This window comes from Heptranchias perlo, chromosome 1, assembly GCF_035084215.1.
Source record: "Heptranchias perlo isolate sHepPer1 chromosome 1, sHepPer1.hap1, whole genome shotgun sequence".
In the NCBI taxonomy this organism is placed as follows: domain Eukaryota; kingdom Metazoa; phylum Chordata; class Chondrichthyes; order Hexanchiformes; family Hexanchidae; genus Heptranchias; species Heptranchias perlo.
The window spans coordinates 53,794,436-53,815,210 of NC_090325.1; the positions used below are offsets into that span (position 1 = coordinate 53,794,436).

General features: G+C 38.2%; 1 protein-coding gene across 2 annotated transcripts in view; it reads left to right on the forward strand.

Moving 5' to 3' along the window:
* pik3c3 (phosphatidylinositol 3-kinase, catalytic subunit type 3) overlaps nt 1-20,775 on the forward strand; it is an 80,761-nt gene that overhangs the window by 47,185 nt on the left and 12,801 nt on the right. For both annotated transcript variants that reach the window (XM_067985253.1, XM_067985260.1), the window contains 8 exons: nt 503-619; nt 2,469-2,600; nt 5,828-5,956; nt 7,268-7,337; nt 8,501-8,565; nt 10,861-10,945; nt 15,837-15,911; nt 18,500-18,668. In XM_067985253.1, the coding sequence (XP_067841354.1) occupies nt 503-619; nt 2,469-2,600; nt 5,828-5,956; nt 7,268-7,337; nt 8,501-8,565; nt 10,861-10,945; nt 15,837-15,911; nt 18,500-18,668 (842 nt within the window). The remainder of the gene's footprint in view (nt 1-502; nt 620-2,468; nt 2,601-5,827; nt 5,957-7,267; nt 7,338-8,500; nt 8,566-10,860; nt 10,946-15,836; nt 15,912-18,499; nt 18,669-20,775) is intronic.

Below are 20,775 nucleotides of genomic sequence, written 5' to 3' on the forward strand. Positions count from 1 at the left end.
TCTGTTAGAGGTCAAAAAAATTCTGATCTGGATTGTAACTCCAAATTTATCATTGAATAATTTCTCCACAAAATACTGAATTTGATGTCATATGTGAATAGCCTGGATCATTGCAAGTTTTATTCTGACCAATTAACATCTTGTACAGAGTTCCAGTATGAGCATTATTTTAGTTATACTGACATCCAGACTCTTTGATTTCTGTGTCCCCATTTTTTTTTTAAAAAAAGGATTGTTTGGTAGAATTGCATGTGTCCTGATTGGCCCTCTGGGTGATCCCTATCCCTGAGGTGCGTTGCTGATGTATACGAATTCAGATAGTTTCCTGTGATGGATAGGACATTTTTTAGGCATGCTGTTTTCCTGCTATAAAACTATGACCAAACTATGACCATGAAGCTGCTTGAGGGGACCTGCACTGAACAGAATTGAGCTTTTTAGTTTGATGGGTATTAAGTGGGTTGTTCAAATAGTAATTTTTTTTTAAAACTGCAACTTTTAGGGAGACAAGAATGTGAGAGTCATGCGCTCCCTTTTAGCCGCTCAACAAACATTTGTGGATCGACTAGTGCACCTTATGAAAGCTGTTCAGCGAGAAAGTGGGAATCGGAAGAAAAAGGTATTTTCACATTGCTAGTTAATTCACTAAAGTGCATTTGAATAGCATTGCAATTTACTGTAATGTTTCCACATCTTAGGCTGCTCATTATAATTACAAGATTATGTGTAGGGTGAATTATTTTTATCAATTTTTTTTGTATGTACAAAGATGTGATGATGAGTGTGTAGATAGATATTGATATGGAGATCAGCACATGTCTGTCAGAGTTGTGATTTCTTAAAAGACTGGTTTTGTGCAAAAGCTATTTCATGACTGGATAAAAATTAAGATGGGCTTGTTTCCGTTTCTTCAGGAGGCTTATAATTATCTCAAATTGAGATTATTGTACCAAATTCCCACTGAAATTAGTTTCAGAATCCACAGAATTTAGTGTCCAGCTATCTCACAATCAAATTCTTGATAAGGTGATGATTAAAACATCTCATTTTGGTAATCAGGTAGTTTAGTCTGAGGTCCCTTCTCTACCTCTAGATTTTTGTGTGTGGTTGTTTCAGCACTAATTCTATTTCTTTTAAAGTAGTCTGTAGTTTATACAGGTATTTGCCCAGAACAGCTACGTATTGAATGAAAAATGTTTGGATTACGTACAAATAGTTTATCTTTGAATATTTACAGTTCGTCTTGCAGAGATCAACATTACTTATCTACAATGATCCAAAGATTCACTGTTTTTGCTCATTTCAAACTGGGTATTTGATCAAACAATGCAGAAGTTTCCAAATAAACTGATTCTCCTTTTGTTCCTAATTTTGAAGGACACTACACACAAGGCTATACATGAAATTAATTTTTGCTGGTTTGGATTTTGAAGAAATTGAACAGATTGTTCTAATATCTTCATAAAAATAAGAGGGGAGAAAATTCCCAAAATGTTACAACTGTGCTCTTAGTAATTCATTGCCCTTCATATTAAGAAAGCTGAACTTATATTAACATTTTCACTGATACATTAAACCACTGAGACCAAATAACACAGCTTTCCAAAATTCTTGAGTCCTTTTCCATATTGCATGGATGCTTCAAGTTCTATGTAGTTCCACCTTGCAACAGAGACAGCAGCTGTAGCTTCCATTTTCTAAAAGAAATAGTGTCCTGGCCCTGCTGCAATTAAAATGAGATTCTCTATTACATCCTTTCATTTAGAGACAGTATGGATCCCTGTTTGTCATGTATCTAATTCCCTTTCGGGGGCAAAGAGTTACATAGTGGTGCTACCTGACATCAGAGTGGTGAGAACCATAGCTGGTATCTTGCTGAGAGACTTGTCCAGTACAATGCTGACTAGTCTCTCCATTTTCAGCATTCCACAAGGCACATTTGTCCCTGCACCTATCACTTGCACATGACGCTTGTCTCAGGCTTGTGCATTGTGTGGCAAGAGCTGCAGGTACTGTACTATCCTCGCAATGCCTGTGTTCACTCTTCAGATGAGTGGCTGTGTGTAGGCTGCTCTAGCTAGTGACAGTGGCTGAAAACATTGCAAAAGATCCACAGTCAGCTTTTCCTGCCTGACTAAAATAGTTCTACCCTTCTTTCAATTGGGGGTTGCTTAATCAACAGAGCTAAGAGAGTTGGGATCTATTTCTCAGAGAAAAATAACTTGCATTTATATAGTGCCTTTCATGACCTCGGGCATCCCAAAGTGCTTTTGAAGCATAGTCACTCTTGTAGTTTAGGGAAATGCAGCAGCCAATTTGTGCACAGCAAGGTCCTAGAAACAGCATTGAGAAAAATGAGGCGATATTCCATTTTTGGCAGTGTTGCTTTTGTACTTTTTGCTGACTACAAGAATTGCCCCAACTCCTCGGTTTTCTTTTTAACAATAACAATTTTTTTCTTCTTCCAGATTGAAAGGCTGCAAACATTACTGGCAGACAATGAAAAAGTTAATTTATCAGAAATTGAGCCGATACCTTTGCCTTTAGAGCCGCAAGTTAAAATCAGGGGTATCATCCCAGAAAAAGCAACGTTATTTAAGGTAAACTTGGAAGTTAAGATTTATTGTATGTGCAGTATTAAATAATTTTAATTTGTAGTTTGATTCAACAAATCCTTTGGTTCAAAATATGTTTGATGTAATTTTGTTCTTTATCTCTCAATATTCTGATAGTAATCTTCAGATTTGTTCGTTTTTAAAGCCCCCTGTTTGGTTCATGTCAAGAACTGTATGCCCAGATTAGGTGGGAAGAGGATTTATTTACTTTCTGGTAAATCCTCTGCCTCATTTTGACCAAGTAGAAATTTGGGATTAATTTTTGGTCTAATTTCACCAGTTTGTAACATCCACCTTGTAAAATGCAGTGTAAAGAGAGTTCCATAGCTATAACATTTGCTGATCAAGGCCATTACTATCAGGCAGATCCAATCAACTTCAGAGATGAAAAGAAAATTGTAGATTGCACACAGGCAATGAAAGAGTTGAAAGGTGGTGGTGAAGTAGAACTGGGTATTGTCACATACTGGCACATAAATGAAAGCTGACTCTGTGGATGATATCACCAAGAAGCAACATGTAAATGTGAAAAAGGATGGGGACAAAGATGGATCCTTCGGGAAACTTTTATTGAAAGGAGGGAGTGAGGGCCAAGGGGGTTGGATGAATAGGGTTGACTCTATGGAGGGCCCTGTTGACCACAGACAGTAGGACAATTTGGCTGAGGAAAAAGGGCATCATCAGTGGTGCAGAAAATGAAATTATCCATCTTTTGCCAAATCTACTCTGGATAAATTGAGAGAAAGGCAAGTGGCTCACTACTTCTAATACTTAAGCCGTTTGAATCTTACTGCTTTGGCTGTAAGTTTTTTTTTCCTACAGGCCTTGTTTGCTGCATGAAGTCTAGTGAAATTAATCTGATGCCAGTGTTTCACTTTTTTTTGGAGATATTAATAAATTTCACGGTCATCCCAGCTATGTAGAGCTTCAGGGACTGCACAATTAACACAGCCTGTGAGAAACATGCAGCTCTGATTTTAAGGTGAATTTTATTTAGGTCTAAATGGAATTTTTTGTTGTCTTGCTGGGCAATATGAGGGGCAGATTTCTCCTTCTGCCCCCTCTCCACCCCCTCTCCCCCTCCCCACTGCCACCAACTGCCTTCAAAATCAGCTGTGCAATCTCTGTCTGCACCCACAGCCCAAAAAAGCAAATTGAAGCAAACAAACTTTCCTAAAAATTCCAAGACAGATTATTCTTTGTCCCTTGGTTAAAATGATATATTTGTATACTGCTATTTATCCATTCTTTTAGAATTTCTGTTTACAGTATAGTTCTGAAGGTTGCACCTGACAGTTTTTTTTAAATTTATTCGTTCATGGGATGTGGGCGTCGCTGGCGAGGCCGGCATTTATTGCCCATCCCATTACCTGTTTATATGGTTAATCAACTGAAGATTAAGTTATAGCACACTTGTCCCAATTTATGAAACAATTTTAATCCTTCAGTGGTAACCTTGTGTGTGAACTGTGTATCCTGGTTTATGGATATTTGCCGGGTGCTGGGTAGGAGGAGAAAAGCTGTGAAAACCAAATAAAGCTTCCCTTATCAAATGCGTGCACTTGCATGTATGTACAAGGAAAAATTTTCTTTAGGAGTAATCTTGTTTTCTATTCTAGACAGCTGTCCTAATTTGTTCAAGCTTCACTCTTGTGATTTGACATCTAGATTCTCTGAGATGACAGCTTGATATACATACCTGGATGTCTGTTATTCTGTAGGATGCAATTATAGTAAAAACAGGGATTCATTTCAGTGCAAATAGAACATTAAAAATATCTGAATAGTTAATCATTGTCAGCAATACAAAAGTCTCATAGCTTTGGTAGACATTTAACAAACTGACAAGATGGTGAATACCTAATGACCATAGTGCATTGAGGGTGGTACATTTTATATGCAATATCAAATTATGATTTCTGCTTCACGAGAGAGTGTTGCTTTAAATATATTACACAATTTATGTTCATCTCCTTAATAGCTTCCCAAGATGCACACCCTTGATTCTGTTTAATAGCACAGGCACGTGACCAGATATCTCAATCTCTGCAAATGCTGCTCTTCATCAGTTAATAAGGCTGCTGAACCGCAATATTGAATTAGAAATGCTGGCAATTTTTAAAACTTTGTTCAGTTGCTCTGTCCATCCACCTTGGTCATTTAGGCTCCTCATCGCTATGCTGTGCTGTAGATAGCAGTCCAGCTAAGACCAGCAGCCTTCCTTTTGAGGGAAAGCACTACTAATTCAACCCAAGATTGGAATCCAAACTTGCATTCTCAGCATGTTGCATCACGTGGCTAACTTAAATTAAGACCTTGAAGGGTTAGTGTTAAGACTATAAAAATGATGACCAATTCTGGGTTTTTGGTTTCTGCTAAGAAGTCTCTGCTCCATATATTTCCTAAATTCTAGTTTATAATCAATATTGCAGTGCACTAAATTTAGTACTGTAAGCACTAAACTGTTGCTTCAGTGTTCTTTATACGAGCTGAATATGTAAATGTTCTATTTGGGAATAACTGTTTGAATTATTAATTTTGCTAAAAGTACTTGAAAAGAGTACCTGTTCATTTATATGTTTAAAGTGTTGAAATTTCATGTTAGATTGCATGTATCCTAAGTAATATCAAAGGCCTATTTCTTCCACAGAAATCACTGAACTCCATATTTACCCTACTTAATCACCAACTTTAGCTGGTTTAGATATAGTTCAGAATTCAGGCAAAATTTATGCACGTGATCTAATTCTAACTTCTAATCATACTGAATAAATAGAAATGTTGACAAAATGGAATTTAAAGGGGAAGTTTACTTTAGGACGAGTACTTTTTGACCATTGTATGAAAGGAAAAAGTACTGAATTTCTTCCTTGGGGTTCCATAGAATTTCGCTTCCTTGGGGTTCCATAGCTCAGATTGGCACTCTGGCCGGTCTGAAGTTACTGTCCTGATTTGCTGTGGAGCCATGTTGGAATGCAAGGGATATTTTCCATTAGTGACAACACCAAAGCAGTGTAGCAGGGAGGAAAAATCTAACTTTAGCCTCCCAGAAGGTGAGAAAGTTGATATTATTAGAAAAGTCTCAAAAAAAAAACAAATTGGAGTGAGATGTTTTGAACAAAAATAATTTCTTGCTTTCCCCTCCCTTCCCCTCTTCCCAGACTTTCCTTTTTAAGAATCAATGTGTTCTTACATTTATTGTGTTCTTTCAGAGTGCACTAATGCCTGCCAAGTTAATATTTAAAACTGAAGATGGAGGTAAATACCCAGTTATATTCAAGCATGGTGATGATCTCCGACAGGATCAACTTATCCTCCAGATCATCTCACTGATGGACAAGGTATAAAGCAAGCTTGTTGCAATGTGTCACCAATAAAAGTCTAATAGGTCCCATTTAACAATTTTTCTGCATGTATATAAACATACTGGAAAATCTGAGTATCACTTATGGCATTGTTAATTACTAGAAAATGCCATTAATGTGGTTTATCATTGTTGCAATTTTATAGTCAATTGTACATGAATATCTTCCTTGATGCAAATGTCCGAACCAAAGAACTCAACCCACACTCTGATCAGATGTTATGGAATTTAATTGCAAAACAGAATGTAACCTTAATACAATTATCAGATGTAGAAACGACAGGACTTAGCATATTATACACTTACATACTGCCTTGTAATTTTTAATTCTAGGAGGCTATTTTGACTCCAGTTGATCAAAAGTTTTTAAATATTGTTTCACACATCCCTTAACATGAAGATGTTTAATTATAGTATTCTGAGTGCTGTTTGAAATCTATGGAAACCTAGACCACTAGACCTAAATAGGATGGATGCTTATTTTTCTTGTGCTGAGTATGTATCTGAAGTAATAAGACCTTTTATAGTCCATTTTTTTTCTCCCACCCAACATGGCATTTTTTTTTCATTGACTACATTAGTCCTGCAAGTTGGCAGATTTGATACTATGGGATGAATGGCCTCCTTTTAAGCTACAAACTCCTGCGATTCTTGAGGTTCTACCTTTCTTATCACTCACTCCTTGATACTATCTGCATTTATTTAGCCAAGTTCATTTTGAAAAAGGTGCTGGTTGGAATTAAAAAGAAATTCTATGTATTGAAAGCATAGAGCCCTAAAATTCCTATGGTTTAGGAGTATGATTTTTCATATAATCTAGGTGGGCAGGGGAATTTGAGGCAGGGCCCATTTCTATCTGGTCTCAGCCCCTTTTCAATGACTTGTCTAGAATTCTGCAGTTTGTATTTTATCTGCTCCTTTCTTTCTGTTCTATGCTACCCACCCCAGGGCTGTAGCAAAATGTCTGAAATATTTAAATTCACTGACCCCAGGATTTTCATTGGGATTAGTCAGCGGGTGGAAGTCCTGTCCTATCAAACTTCTGGTGGTGCAGTGACCCACCAGGAATTCTGGGGCTTGTATATCATTTTGTAATAGGACAGAAATGAACGTAGATTGAAACATGAAAAAATGATATAATTGACAAATATTGATGGCATTTCTGCTTGAATGTTCACTTAAGTGTGTATATATACCACTAATATTGGTGCCTTGTCTTTTAAGTACTGCAGTACAGTAGTAACTTTTAGATATCTTTTAAATTTGTATGATCTTGCTTCTATTGCAGCTTTTACGGAAAGAAAACCTTGATTTGAAATTGACGCCCTACAAGGTGTTGGCAACCAGTACCAAACATGGTGAAATACTTTTCCTAATTGAGATGTGTATAAGAATTGTTGGAATCATATTAAGGGGAATGATTGTGTTTCCTCTACAGAGGTAGATGGAGAGTCAGGACCAAATGCGGTCTTCACATGAAGCGAAGTTAGTGGGGAATAATTGAAGTAGATTGTCCAGAATCTGTTTTATCTTCCCCTATTAAAGTCATACATTCGGTCTTTTATTTTTATGTAATACTTTGATTTTATCAATTATATATTAAGATCCTTTGGTTGGATCACAATCCATTTCAAAATGTATTGAAAACTCCTATGCTGTCTGAAGTCAGAGAAAATCCATTATGAACCTGGATACCTATAAGGCTGTAGGTAGCGCTGCAATAGGTCTGTATCATAGTATAGTACAGCACAGGAGGAGGCCATATGGCCCATTGTGCCTGTGCTTTTTGAAAGAGCTATCCAATTAATCCCATTCCCCTGCTCTTTCCTCATAGCCCTGTAAATGTATTCCCTTTTGAAAGTTACTATTGAATCTGCTTCCTCCACCCTTTCAGACTTTGCATTCCCAATTATTACAACTCGCTGTGTAAAAAATGTTTCCTCATGTCGCCTCTGGCCCTTTTGCAGATCACCTTAAATCTGAGTCCGCTAGTAGCCAACGCTTCTGCCACTGGAAACTGTTTCGCCTTATTTACTGTATCAAAACTGTTCATGATTTTGAACACCTATCAAATCTCCCCTCAGCCTCCTTTGTTATAATAAGAATAACTGCAGCTTCTCTCGACAAAACTGAAGTCCCTCGTCCCTGGTACCATTCTAGTAAATCTCTTCTGCACCCTCTATAAGGCCTTGACATCCTTCCCAAGTGTGGTGTCCAGAATTGAACATAATACTCCAGCTGAGGCCTAACCAGTGTTTTATAAAATTGTACAAAATAAATATTGGGTAACATTAGATTTTGAAAAAAAATAGCTTAAACTGTACACTGGTGTCAGTCTGGATGCATTTCTGCACCAAAGCAACTGGTTGTCCTTGCAGCATGGTGACTGTTACAACCTACTAAGTGAGCAGCAGAATGATTTAAAACTGTTTTAAACCTTAAACATTTTGAGCATTGAGTGAAAGATGATGTACAATGCCTCTTTTTTTATTCTACATTAATATTTAAACTCTGTTATCAGGCTTCATGCAGTTTATTCAGTCTGTGCCTGTTGCTGAAGTATTGGCTACAGAAGGAAGTATACAGGTAATGATCAGGTCTCTGTTCTAAATCTGCTATCTTTTTAGAAGTAATGGAACCAACAGTTGAATTTCAGTTGATAGCTCCATAGTTTAAGTAGTCTAAAAATGTACTCATTCATTCAGATTAAGCAGCAACACTCCGGATTTAATTTACGCAGTATTTAACTATCTTAACAGCAGTCTACATCCCATAACAGCAACTTCAAATCTTAATACTTCCGAATGCAGAATGTACAGGTCTAGATAAATACGATGCTGCAACAGATCTGCCACGACAGCTGTACAGAATTCATGGCCCCGATTTTCAAAGGAAATTGCGGGTGCATTGGGGGGCGGGGAGGCTGGCAATTAAAGCTGGTGGGAAGATAGTTAAAGAACCAAATGTACCTCATTGAGGTACTTAAGGTACTTTATTTCTGATATAGTAGATAGTTGAAACGATTTTAAACTTATCTTGGCGGCTTTCCCATGGCTTCCAATTCATACTTGGTGAAACCAGGTGTGAAGGGCCAGATGAGGCAAAAATAAATGAAATAAATTTTTTTTTAAAATTCCAAAGTTTTTTTAAAAAAACAAAATAAACCTAACTTCCCACCCTGCTCCGATCTCTTTCCCTCTCTTATCTCCACCCCGATCTTCAGCGCCCTCCACTTTCTGTACCAGCGCCAGATGACGTCTCTCTCTCTCTCTGTCCCACCCCTTGGCATGCAGCTCCTGTCGGCAGCCAGCCTGTCAATCAGGAGCGAAACCTAGAAACAATTTCAATCACCATCAATTATATCGCGACCGTCTTGAAAAAGGGAATTTTTTTTTATTTGGGTTTGCCACACGCACCATCACCAACCCCCCCCTCCCAGCTGCCATCCTGCCACCATTTCAAAATTGAGCCCCATCTGTCAAACCACATTGACCCCTTACCCAAACCTTCTGTATTGGCTCCATTTCAGTCCATGTAAACTGGGTCAGCTCATGTGCTTGGCACATGGTGCTCTCTGTCTGCTTAAACCTGGTTAGATTCTGTTTAGATTTCTGATCTAGATTTGTACTTCTCCCTTGAACTGAAATGAAGGAAAGAATTGTCTTATGTTAATATATTCAGTCTTTAGGTTTGATTGTGGATGATTATACATCTTAGAGCACTACAACCACTCTTCATCTCTTGCGATGCTGAAAGCCAGGCTAAATTATGACTGTGCATAAACACTAACTTGCCAAATAACTGATGAATAGCTTTGCTCAGCTGCTTATTCAGAAGGAAACTCATCTACTAGAGCTGTAAATGTATTCTTTTGTGCATCTAAACTCTGATATGTTATCCATTGGTTTAAAAGACGTGTAGTTTGTAGCGCGCCCTTTTTACATGGAAAGAGCTTGTTCTATTTGTTTTCTTTTCCCCCCTCCCTCCAAAAAAAAAGCTTAAGCTGGGTGCCAGCTATATACATAGCAGTGCTCTCAAAAATTACTTAAAAGAACAAAGCTATACTACTGAAGTGTCAAGTCATGCTATTTCTATGGTACCTTTTCAAAAGCCAAGGTGAAGAAAATCTTCAAATAAATTTACCAGATAAATATTCCAATTCACAATTATATGTGTATCATTGCTGTTCCAAAGCCATTTCATCAACAATCTTTGAATGTTCCTAGATTGCCAGAATTATCATTTTGCACTTTGGGGGGAAACCTTAAAATATTTGATTTCTTTTGTAAGTATATAACAAAACAGAAAATACATCATCTGACAATTTATTTTCTATTTTAAAGTAATCGTTTAGCAAATCAGTTATTACATTTGATTTAATATACCTGATTACAGTACAAGTTATTAAAATTGGGACTGACGTAAACATGCATTTACAAATATAAGCTGACGTGTATAATGCCTGTGCACTGATTTGCAATGTAATTACAATTATTTTTAACCAGATTTTTTTCCAGAAGAGGCTCTTTTTAATTCTTAAACAAGTACGAGCCATCTACACTTAGATTGCACAGTGACATTTGAGAAGTGCATTGCTACATCCAGGTTTCTTGCCTATTCTGGGAGCAGTGCAGGTAAAGGGGCTGAGGCAGCTTGTTGGGCTTCGGTTTAATTTTTTTTTCAATCAACTTTGCAACACTTGTCCAGTGACTGACTGTACACTAACTGATCATGCTAATTCTGTACTAAGGAATCCAAATACTTAAATTACTTTTTATGGATATGTAATGCCTAATTTTGAGAGATGAAGAAAATGAGTTAATCCAAAAAACAGGCCCTGGAAATTCTCCTAACCTAATTCCTTCAATTGTACATTTCTAGAACTTTTTCAGAAAACATGCACCCAGTGAAAAAGGGCCCTCTGGTATCAGTGCTGAGGTTATGGACACCTATGTTAAAAGCTGTGGTAAGTAACCATGATGAGCAGAAAACTAATTATTCTAATAGATTATTATCCCTGATATGGTAATTTGTAGTAAAGGGAAAATCTGGACTGGATACCAAACTCATACCTAAGCAGTAGCTGAAGTATAACTCATTCAATAAAATGTTGCATAAAGTTCTTTTGAAGAAATGAGTGCATTGATTAAGGGAATGCAATGGTTTTTATATACAGATTTTCAATAGGCATTTGATAAGGTGCCACTTGGACTTAACAAAAAGACACACAGTATTTAAAGGGAATGTGACAGCATGAATAGGAAGTTGGTTAAAAGACAGAAAGCAGTAGTGGCTAATGTTTTTTATACTGGAAGATGTAAACAGCATCCTCAGGAATCAACTTTGGGATCATTGTTCTTATAAGTGATCTGAACTTGGGTATAAAGGACACGACAACAAGATTTGTAGAAGAACATAGGAAGCATGATTAACTCTGAAGAGGAATGCAAGGGATTTCAGAACATACATGTTAGCTGATTGGGCAGATAGATGAAATTTAATGCAGAGAAATGTGAGGTGATGAATTTTGGGAGAAATAATGATGAAATATAAATGGTAAAATGTTGAAAGGAGTAGAGGAGCAGAAAGACTTGGGGCTTCAGATTCCCAAATCTTTAAAAGTGCAAGGACAAGTTGATAAGATTTTTTTTATGGGATCGTAGGTTTTACAAACAGAGGCATAAAGTACAAAAACAGTGAATGCCAAACCTATACAAGACATTGGTTAGGCTGCAGTTAGAATATTGGTCCGGTTTTGGATGCCCTATTTTAGGGAGGATGTAAAGGCAATGGAGAGAGCACAGAAGAGATTTACTAAGACGAAAGGGATGAGAAACTTTAGTACTGAGATCAAAGTAGGTTAAGAGGAGATCTGATGGATAATGCTCAAAATTATCAAGCGTTTTGATAAGGTAGCTATTCAGTTAATTACTAGAGGGCATTGATTTAAAAGATCATCAAAAGAAAGAAGGGAGAAGTTCGGAGTTTTTACTGCAGTGTTACAAGTTGGAATGCCGTACCAGAAATAACAGTGGAAACAAAATCCATGATACCTTTTTTAAAAAGGAATTGGATAAGTATCTTGAAAAAGAAACTTAAAAGGATACGGGCATAAGGCAGGGGAATGGGACTAAGTGGATAGCACAGAAGGAGGCTATTTGGCCTATTGCAACTGTGCTGTAAAATTCTGATTTTTATTTTGAGAATTTGTTTGCAAGAGGTCTTAAAAGCAGCTTCTCTAAAGTGAATCAACCATGCTGTATATGTCGAGTAGACCTTAGAAGCGAAAGAGGATGAAGTAAACAACAAAATAGCACTTGTTTCCAATGTTCATAGTCTTATCCTTTAAATGTGTGAGAGTTTTTAAAAATGGGTGATATCCTTTTTGATTTCAATTTCAAAATTTTGTTGTGAATTTGATATTTTTTTATTTGCAATGAGAAGATGGTAACCTACATCCAAAAGGCTAACTGGTATTTTGCCAGTTATATGGATTTTGTACAAAATCTGTATGACCCAGTTGACTAAAGTAAAAGAATGGTTTCTACACAATTTTTTTTAAAAAAAACAAAGTGATGGTGGGATGAGTACAATATTGCTGGAGAATTGTAGAATTTTTTTTAAAAATGATTTTCTGTCCTAGCCCTGTATTCCTTGGCCAATTTCGTATCCATACTGCCAGATACAGGAAAAGACAAAGTGACAGAAAACAGAGTAATTGTGAACGGTTGTTTTTCAGACTGGAGCAAGGTATACAGTGGGGTACCGACCCCTGGGGAACAAGAACCACTGCTTTTTTGATACATATTAATGACTTGGACTTGGGTGTACAGGGCACGATTTCAAAGCTTGCAGATGACACAAAACTTGGAAGTGTAGTAATAGACTTCAAGAGGACATAGACTGGTGGACTAGGCGGACACGTGGCAGATGCAATTTAACGCAGAGAAGTGTGAAGTGATACATTTTGGCAGGAAAAATGAGGAGAGGCAATATAAACTAAATGGTACAATTCTAAAGGAGGTGCAGGAACAGAGACACTGGAGGTATTTGTGCACAAATCTTAGAAGGTGGCAGGACAAGTTGAGAAAGCGGTTAAAAACGCATGTGTGATCCTGGGCTTTATAAATAGAGGCATAGAGTACAAAAGCAAGGAAGTTATGTTGAACCTTTATAAAACACTGGTTTGGCCATAACTGGAATATTGTGTCCAATTCTGGGCACCGCACTTTAGGAAGGATGTGAAGGCCTTAGAGAGGGTGCAGAAACGATTTACTAGAATGGTTCCAGGGATGAGGGACTTCAGTTATGTGGATAGAATGGAGAAGCTGGGGTTATTCTCCTTCGAGCAAAGACGATTAAGAGGAGATTTGATAGAAGTGTTCAAAATCATGAAGGATTTAGACAAAGTAAATAGAGAAGCTGTTCCCATTGGCAGAGGGGTCGAGAATCAGAGAACACAGATTTAAGGTGATTAGCAAAAGAACCAAAGGCGACATGAGGAAAAACTATTGTACGCAGCGAGTAGTTATGATCTGGAATGTGCTGCCTGAAAGGGTGGTGGAAGCAGATTCAATCATGGCTTTCAAAAAGGAATCTGTTAAATACTCAAAGGGGAAAAGTTTGCAGGGCTGCGGGGAATGGGACTAACTGGATTGCTCTTTCAAAGAGCCGGCATGGACTCGATGGGCTGAATGGCCTCCTTCTGTGCTGTAACCATTCTGTAATTCAATCATCATCACCATACATAATATTCCAGAAATGTGGGATGGTCTGGTGGTGTGGAAACTTCTCTAACTTATATTCAGCATTACATCCAGTTCTCACTACTGACTATATATTAGTTTTAATTATCCTCTGCATTTTGGTTAAAATCTGGTTGACCATGTTAGATTACAAATATCTTCTAGCTGCTCTTCAGCTAGGGTCAGTCTCCCTGCTAATTTTCAGTACAGTAACCTGATTTCTGAGATGAAACAATTTGGCTGGTCTGCACAAAAATATAACGTGTAGGTTTACGATGTCCCCAAATGACAGTTTCTTGGGTCATTGAATCTTTATCTAATGCTATTTTAATATTGAATAGTTCTAGATCATTTTAGCAGATCTACAAAGAGCAAACATCCTTTTATAAGAACATAAGAAATACAAGCAGGTCATAAGGCCCCTCGAGCCTGCTCTGCCATTCAATCAGATCACAGCTGATCTTTGACCTCAACTCTACTTTCCCACCCGATCCCCATATCCCTTGATTCCCCTAGAGTCCAAAAGTCTATCCATCTCAGCCTTGAATATATTCAATAACTTAGCATCCACAGCCCTCTGGGGTAGAGAATTCCAAAGATTCACAACCCTCTGCGTGTAGAAATTCCTCCTCATCTCGGTCTTAAATGGCCGACCCCTTATCCTGCGATTATGCCCCCTAGTTTGAGACACTAGCCAGGGGAATCAATCTCTCAGCATCTACCTTGTCAAGCCCCCTCATAATCTTATGTTTCAGTGCGATCACCTCTGATTCTTCTAAACTCGAGAGTATAGGCCCATTCTACTCAACCTCTTCTCATAGGACAACCCTCTCATCCCAGGAATTAATCTAGTGAACCTTCGTTGTACAGCCTCCAAGGCAAGTATATCCTTCCTTAGATAAGGAGACCAAAACTGTACATTGTATTCCAGATAAGGTCTCACTAAAGCCCTGTACAACTGTAGTAAGAATTCCTTACTCTTGTACTCCAACCCCCTTGCAATAAAGGCCAACATGCCATTTGCTTTCCTAATTGCCTGCTGTACCTGCATATTAACTTGATGTCCTCATACAAGAAACACAAAGTCTCTCTGAACATCAACAATTAATAGTTTCTCACATTTAAAAAAATATTCTGTCTTTCTATTCCTACCAAAGTGAATAACTTCACATTTCCCCAACGTTATGCTCCATTTGCCCACTCACTTAATCTGTCTATATCACTTTGCAGACTCTTTGTGCCATACTCACAGCTTACTTGCCCACTTTGAAAAATGTAAAGGATCTTTTAAGACTCCAGAAGGGTAATTTTACAAATTTGAGTTTGCATAGCTTCAACTGCCAGGAGCATACATCAGAAATTCAGGTGTGCACTCCCACTATTTTCCATATATTCATTTGAAAGAGACAATATCACTGGGACTATGCACTTGGGCAGGCAAAAGCTCCAAGCCTGGGAGTGTGAATTCATAAAATTACAGCTCAGATATCTAATGTATCCAGCTCTTACCTAACCCTTTTGGGTTTTGTGGGCCCATCGGGGCACTGTCATGCTGCCAGCATGTATTCTTGTTGGAAATCCTGTTTCTGGATTTGATGCTGAAAACCAAATATCTGATTGACTGGGTCACCTTTTTAAGGTGTGACCTATCTATCTTCAGTTGGGTGGGAAACTTGCCTTTTTTTTGTAAATTGGACAGTGGGAGCAGGGAGGCAGAAGCAAAAAGTTAAGTGAAAGATCTAAAAGTTAGAAACAGCAGGGGAAATGGTTAGATCAGGTCGAATAGAATACATTAGCAGAGAGGAATTTCTGATGAATGCATTAAACAATTCATGTGCTAGTATCCCATGGTTCCTATGGTGTAATTTCAAGGACACAAAGCATCACTGGACAAGCTGATACAAAGTGCTTAATATTTTTTAGACTCAATTTGTTGTTTTACTAGGTTAGGATTAATATTGCAATAATAGCTATTCCTTATCTTTTTTGAGTAGACTTTGTTACTATAAAATTAATGGAGTTTTTATCAGTGTTAGTGTATGAGCTGAAAATAAATATAATCTTGGAGAGATGGAGTTTTTATGTTTCTAAACACCTTTAATTTTTTGACAGCTGGGTATTGTGTAATTACATACATACTTGGAGTTGGAGACAGACATTTGGATAACCTCCTGCTGACAAAGACAGGTAAAATTCCAAGAAATGTACCACTTTTGTCACACTCTAAACCAGAGCCTTTGTCATTTTCGTAATTGCTTCAGAGTCCATTTTCTTTTTCTTATTTCTAAAACTCTCATTGAGATGTACTGACTGATTTCAGTTGAAGATTTGAAGATCTTAAGACAAGTAGATTCAATTTGAGTAAAAATTCAGCAGAGGGCACTGCATGTCTATTTTGTAACATTGCATTCAGGACAACAGTCAAAAGTACAGTGTAACGTATTGCTGTGTGCCATTTTTATATGGCTCTGAATTCCATCTTTGTGCAGGTCTAAAATCATCTTAAATCTTTGGGTGTGTGTGTGTTACTTAGTATTGCTGCGTGATTGTGATTATAGATATGCAAATATTACATTGCATTGAGAGCCATTATTAATCTTCAAGGCTTATTTTCCCTTTTACCAAGATGTGACATAATGTTAACTCTAATTACTTTAACACATAGTACAATATGAGACAGTTCATCTTGAATTAGGAAAACTAGATATCTCAACAAAATTCAATGATTTTATTTTTAGCAGAGAATTTCAGTAATCCTGTGGTGCTTTATAGCTCTTGTGGTACTTTTTAAAATATGTAACCTGTAATTAACATTCCTTTTCACTTTCAGGGAGGGGTAATGCTAGAACATATAAAATTATCAGGAATATATTTTAGTTTAATCTACTGCATTATAGATTCTCAGTTCCTCCAAATTGGTATTCTCGAGTTTAAATGATTTATCTCAGCCACTGCAAGCCATCACATTCGTGTGATATGTTTGTCAGCATTTATAGTAAATTGCTTTGTATGGAAGATCTTCTAAGAACCCTCTGGTAGTAAACTGACAGCTCTGGCTAGAAACCATAAGGGGCCATGTTTTCATTCAGTTCCCCCTTCAAGCAAGTTTTGAAAACCACATTATGCTGAATAATGAAAAGGATTGGGCAAGTTGTAAGGAAATGGGTTGCATTCTTGGTTACCAATTGCCTACTTGTTTGGTTGCATTGAATACTGTGCTTTTTTAATTACTCCTCTGATTGCTACTTTGGTATGTTATTTTTACATTAAGGGTGCTGTATAAATACAAGTTGTTTTGCTATTGCATTAATTGTGCGTTCATTATCTGTGGTGGCACTAACACGGCTGACGTATGGAACAATTTATTAATTACAAATCTTTTTAAATTACGTTTTCAAAACCATTCCAATTTTTTTCAAAAATCCTTTTTTTTTCTCACTTGCTCCACTTTCCTTCAAGCTGCAAAAGGAAAAAAAAATGAATAACGCAAGTCGATGGGTCACCAGGAGCTCAGTTGACTAGAATGCTGACAGTTAACATTGAATTTTCTGCAACCTTTTTTTGTGTAGCTAGTGTTAAATTGGTACCCAAGGGAAATGTGCAGTACTGTTGGGCAGCACTCATTTCTAGAGGGATTCTTGCATGAGTGCTCAGAATGAGCCTATCATTCAAGATTGGCAAAAGCAGAGACTGTGTAATGGAGAAAATATTTGACTGTACAAAGGAAAAGTTACTGGCTGGGTGATCAAGTCTATACTTGATCTGTAAAGCACAAATGATCAACATTCTAGTGTTTCATATTTTGCAAGCTGTAGGTTAAGATGAATCTTTCTGCATTGTGGCAGCAATTCTTTTTTGGTTTGGGGAGAAATTGAATGTTAAAAATGAAGGAGATGAAACCTGTCTGGGAAAGATTCTTTTCCCACTTTGTTGGAGGGTTTACTGAATTGAATAAGGAGCAGAATTGATTGCAGGTGTAGAAAAGACTTCGCTGGACTATCTCAGCCCTGCTAATAAATTTGAGTGGAGGGAAAGTGGGAGATTTTCCAAAAATGTACACATGATCATCTTGTATGCACAACATAAGGTTTTTGTACATAGCTAAGGGGTGGAAATTGTTCCTCGATTTTTAAATTCTCATCCTTGTTTTCAAATATACCCCATGGCCTCGCCCCTCCCTACCTCTGCAACCTCCTCCAGCCCTACAACCCTCTGAGATCTCTGCGCTCCTTAAATTCTTGCCTCTTAACGTCCCCGATTTTAATTGCTCCATTGGCGGCCCTTAGCTTTGGAATTCCCTTCCTAAACCTCCGCCTCTCTACCTCTCCTCCTCTAGGACGCTCCTTAAAATCTACCTCTTTGATCAAGCTTGTCCTAATATCTCCTTATGTAGCTCGGTGTCCTATTTTGTTTGATAACACTCCTGTGAAGGGCCTTGGGACATTTTACTATGTTAAAGGTGCTATATAAATGCAAGTTATTGTTTTCTGGACAGGAAGAGGCCTGAAAACGGGCCTAAAGGAATTTCAACCCCAAAATGTTATAGCATTTAGGCTTGCAGTCAAAAAGAGCTATTTATGCATTGTGGGATATAAATATAAAACAAGCTTGTTTAGTGTTATGTTGAAGACTGACTATGCTGAAGCTTTGCTAATAAGCCATTACACTTGCCAGTTTTCTTCAGCCAATAATATTCTGTTCAATTTTGATTTTTTTTTAAAAATGCAGAATGCTAAGATTATTAATTGGTGATTGCTGTATTTGTGCTTCTGTAGGGAAATTGTTTCATATAGACTTTGGATATATTTTGGGTCGTGACCCTAAGCCTCTGCCACCCCCTATGAAGCTGAGTAAGGAGATGGTGGAAGGGATGGGTGGAATGCAGAGTGAACAGTACCAAGAATTCCGCAAACAGTGTTACACTGCTTTCCTGCACCTGAGAAGGTAATTTATGTCCCAGCTTCCATTTCAGTAAGTCACCCTAAAGAGTTTTGAGTATAAATAACTTGAGCAAAAGCCTTTGTAAAGTATGTTTGTTCCAAGTTTTACAACTCTTTGGTTTGCAAACGGCACAGTCTAGTCTCAATTAGAAGTTATTTAATTTAGAAAGAGAAGTTTTATTTATAGAACACTCTCCACATCTTCATGACATCCCAGAAGTGCTTACAACTAGAAGTACTTGTGCCTCCTAACTTCGTGTCATCTGTAAACGTTGATCTAAAAAGACTTCTATTTATATAGCGCCTATCACTACCTCAGAACGTCCTAAAGTGATTTATAGCCAGTTACTACTTTTGAAGTAGTGTTACTATTGTAATATACGAAAAAGCAGCAGCCAATTTGCGCACAGCAAGATCCCACAAACAGCAGTGAAATAAATGACCAGATAATCTGTTTTGGTGGTTCTATGGGATCTTTTACGTCCACCTGAGAGGAAGATTGGGCCTGACTTTAATGTCTCCTCTGAAAGATAGCATCTCTGCCAATGCAGCATTCCCTCAGTACTGCATTGGGGCTTCTGAGGCGAGTGCTACCACTGAGCCCAGGCTGACACTTTTTTGAGCAAAAATGACTTCAAATTAACAGGGGCAAACTGTTTCCAATAATAGAACTATTGAAAATTAGTAACCTATTCAGAGTTTATTGTTTTAAAAATAAAATGCTAAATTCAGAATCCATGGGGCTCAATTTTAATATTGAAAAACGGGTGGGTTGGGGCGGTGTGGTATTGAAAATTGCCAACACTTCAGACCCACCTCCAACCTGCCCATTTCTGGTTTTCGCAGGGGCAGGCAACCAACACGCTCCCAGGAGGCGGGTCGGGCCTTGAAATCTTTCAAGGAGGCTTCGGGCGTCCATTTTTCTGGACTTCCCAATTTCAACCCCGAGGGGCTGGTAGTCCCGGGCCTTCTGTTTTACGCCTCGTGAAAGGAGGTGAGAAGGCCCGAGACTAACGGGTGCCTATAAAGTCACAGCTTGTGGGTCCGGAGGAGCAGGAGTGCTTCCCCCAGGCTCAACAAGCCTTACCTGCAGCTCCCCCCTGACCCGATCGCTGACCCCCCCCCCCCCCCCCCCCCCAAACTATTGCGGACCCCTGACTTTGATCCCTCCCCCCAACAATCGCTGACCCCCGATACCCCCCATCCCACCCCCTGTGCCACCCATGTCCTCCCCCCCCCCCCCCCCCCCCCCCAAATCCATACAAACACAGGCTTACCTACAGACGTCCTCTCCCTGGCTGGTCTCCCATCCGTTTGAGACCAGCCTGTCAGTCGGACGGGAAACTGACAAAAATAAATAAAAGATGTCCTTATGTCAAAATCGTAAGGACGTCTGGGAAACCTGAACTAATGGGTTTCCCGACCTCAATCTGACACCCCCGCCCCCTTCCCGGCTCGGTTTTAAAATTGAGCCCCATATCTTTTGCCAGCCATACCTGGTCATTTTCAAATAGTTTACCTACTAAACGGTAAATATTGTACCCCAGAGTGATCCATTAATACCTAAAATTTTGTTCTCCCTGACCTTTTCCTCCTCTTGCATTTCTTTGTAACATCAGTAAAAATGTATCAAGTTACATTTTTTGAAACTATTCTACATTTTAATACGGTTTTGATTTTTAAAAAATTAAGTATTTTAATAATCCATTAGAATATAGTGGCAGATTGAGCAAGTGTGGTCCAAAAAGAGCATGATGATGCCATGTACCAAAGATAGCTGCCAGCGCCCCAATTCCTGTGCAGCAATTTCTGGAGGGTGCATACAGAAGATTTATAATTATTTGTAAGCTTTTTTTTCTGCTCCCATACAGCAGTCCGGGTAAGTAGATTTGGGATGGGAAGAAAATCTAGCAGGATTTTGGGATGACAATAGTTGCAGGAAACACAACAGGTCAGTCGGCATTGGCAAAGAGAAAAAAATGGTTATAATGATTCGGGTGCATAACTTCATTGGAATAGAAGAAATGGCCCTTTTGGTAAGGTTGAAAGAAATGGAGAAAAGAGGAAATCAACACCTATATCAATCACGAGAGGAAGTTAATGGGTTAAAT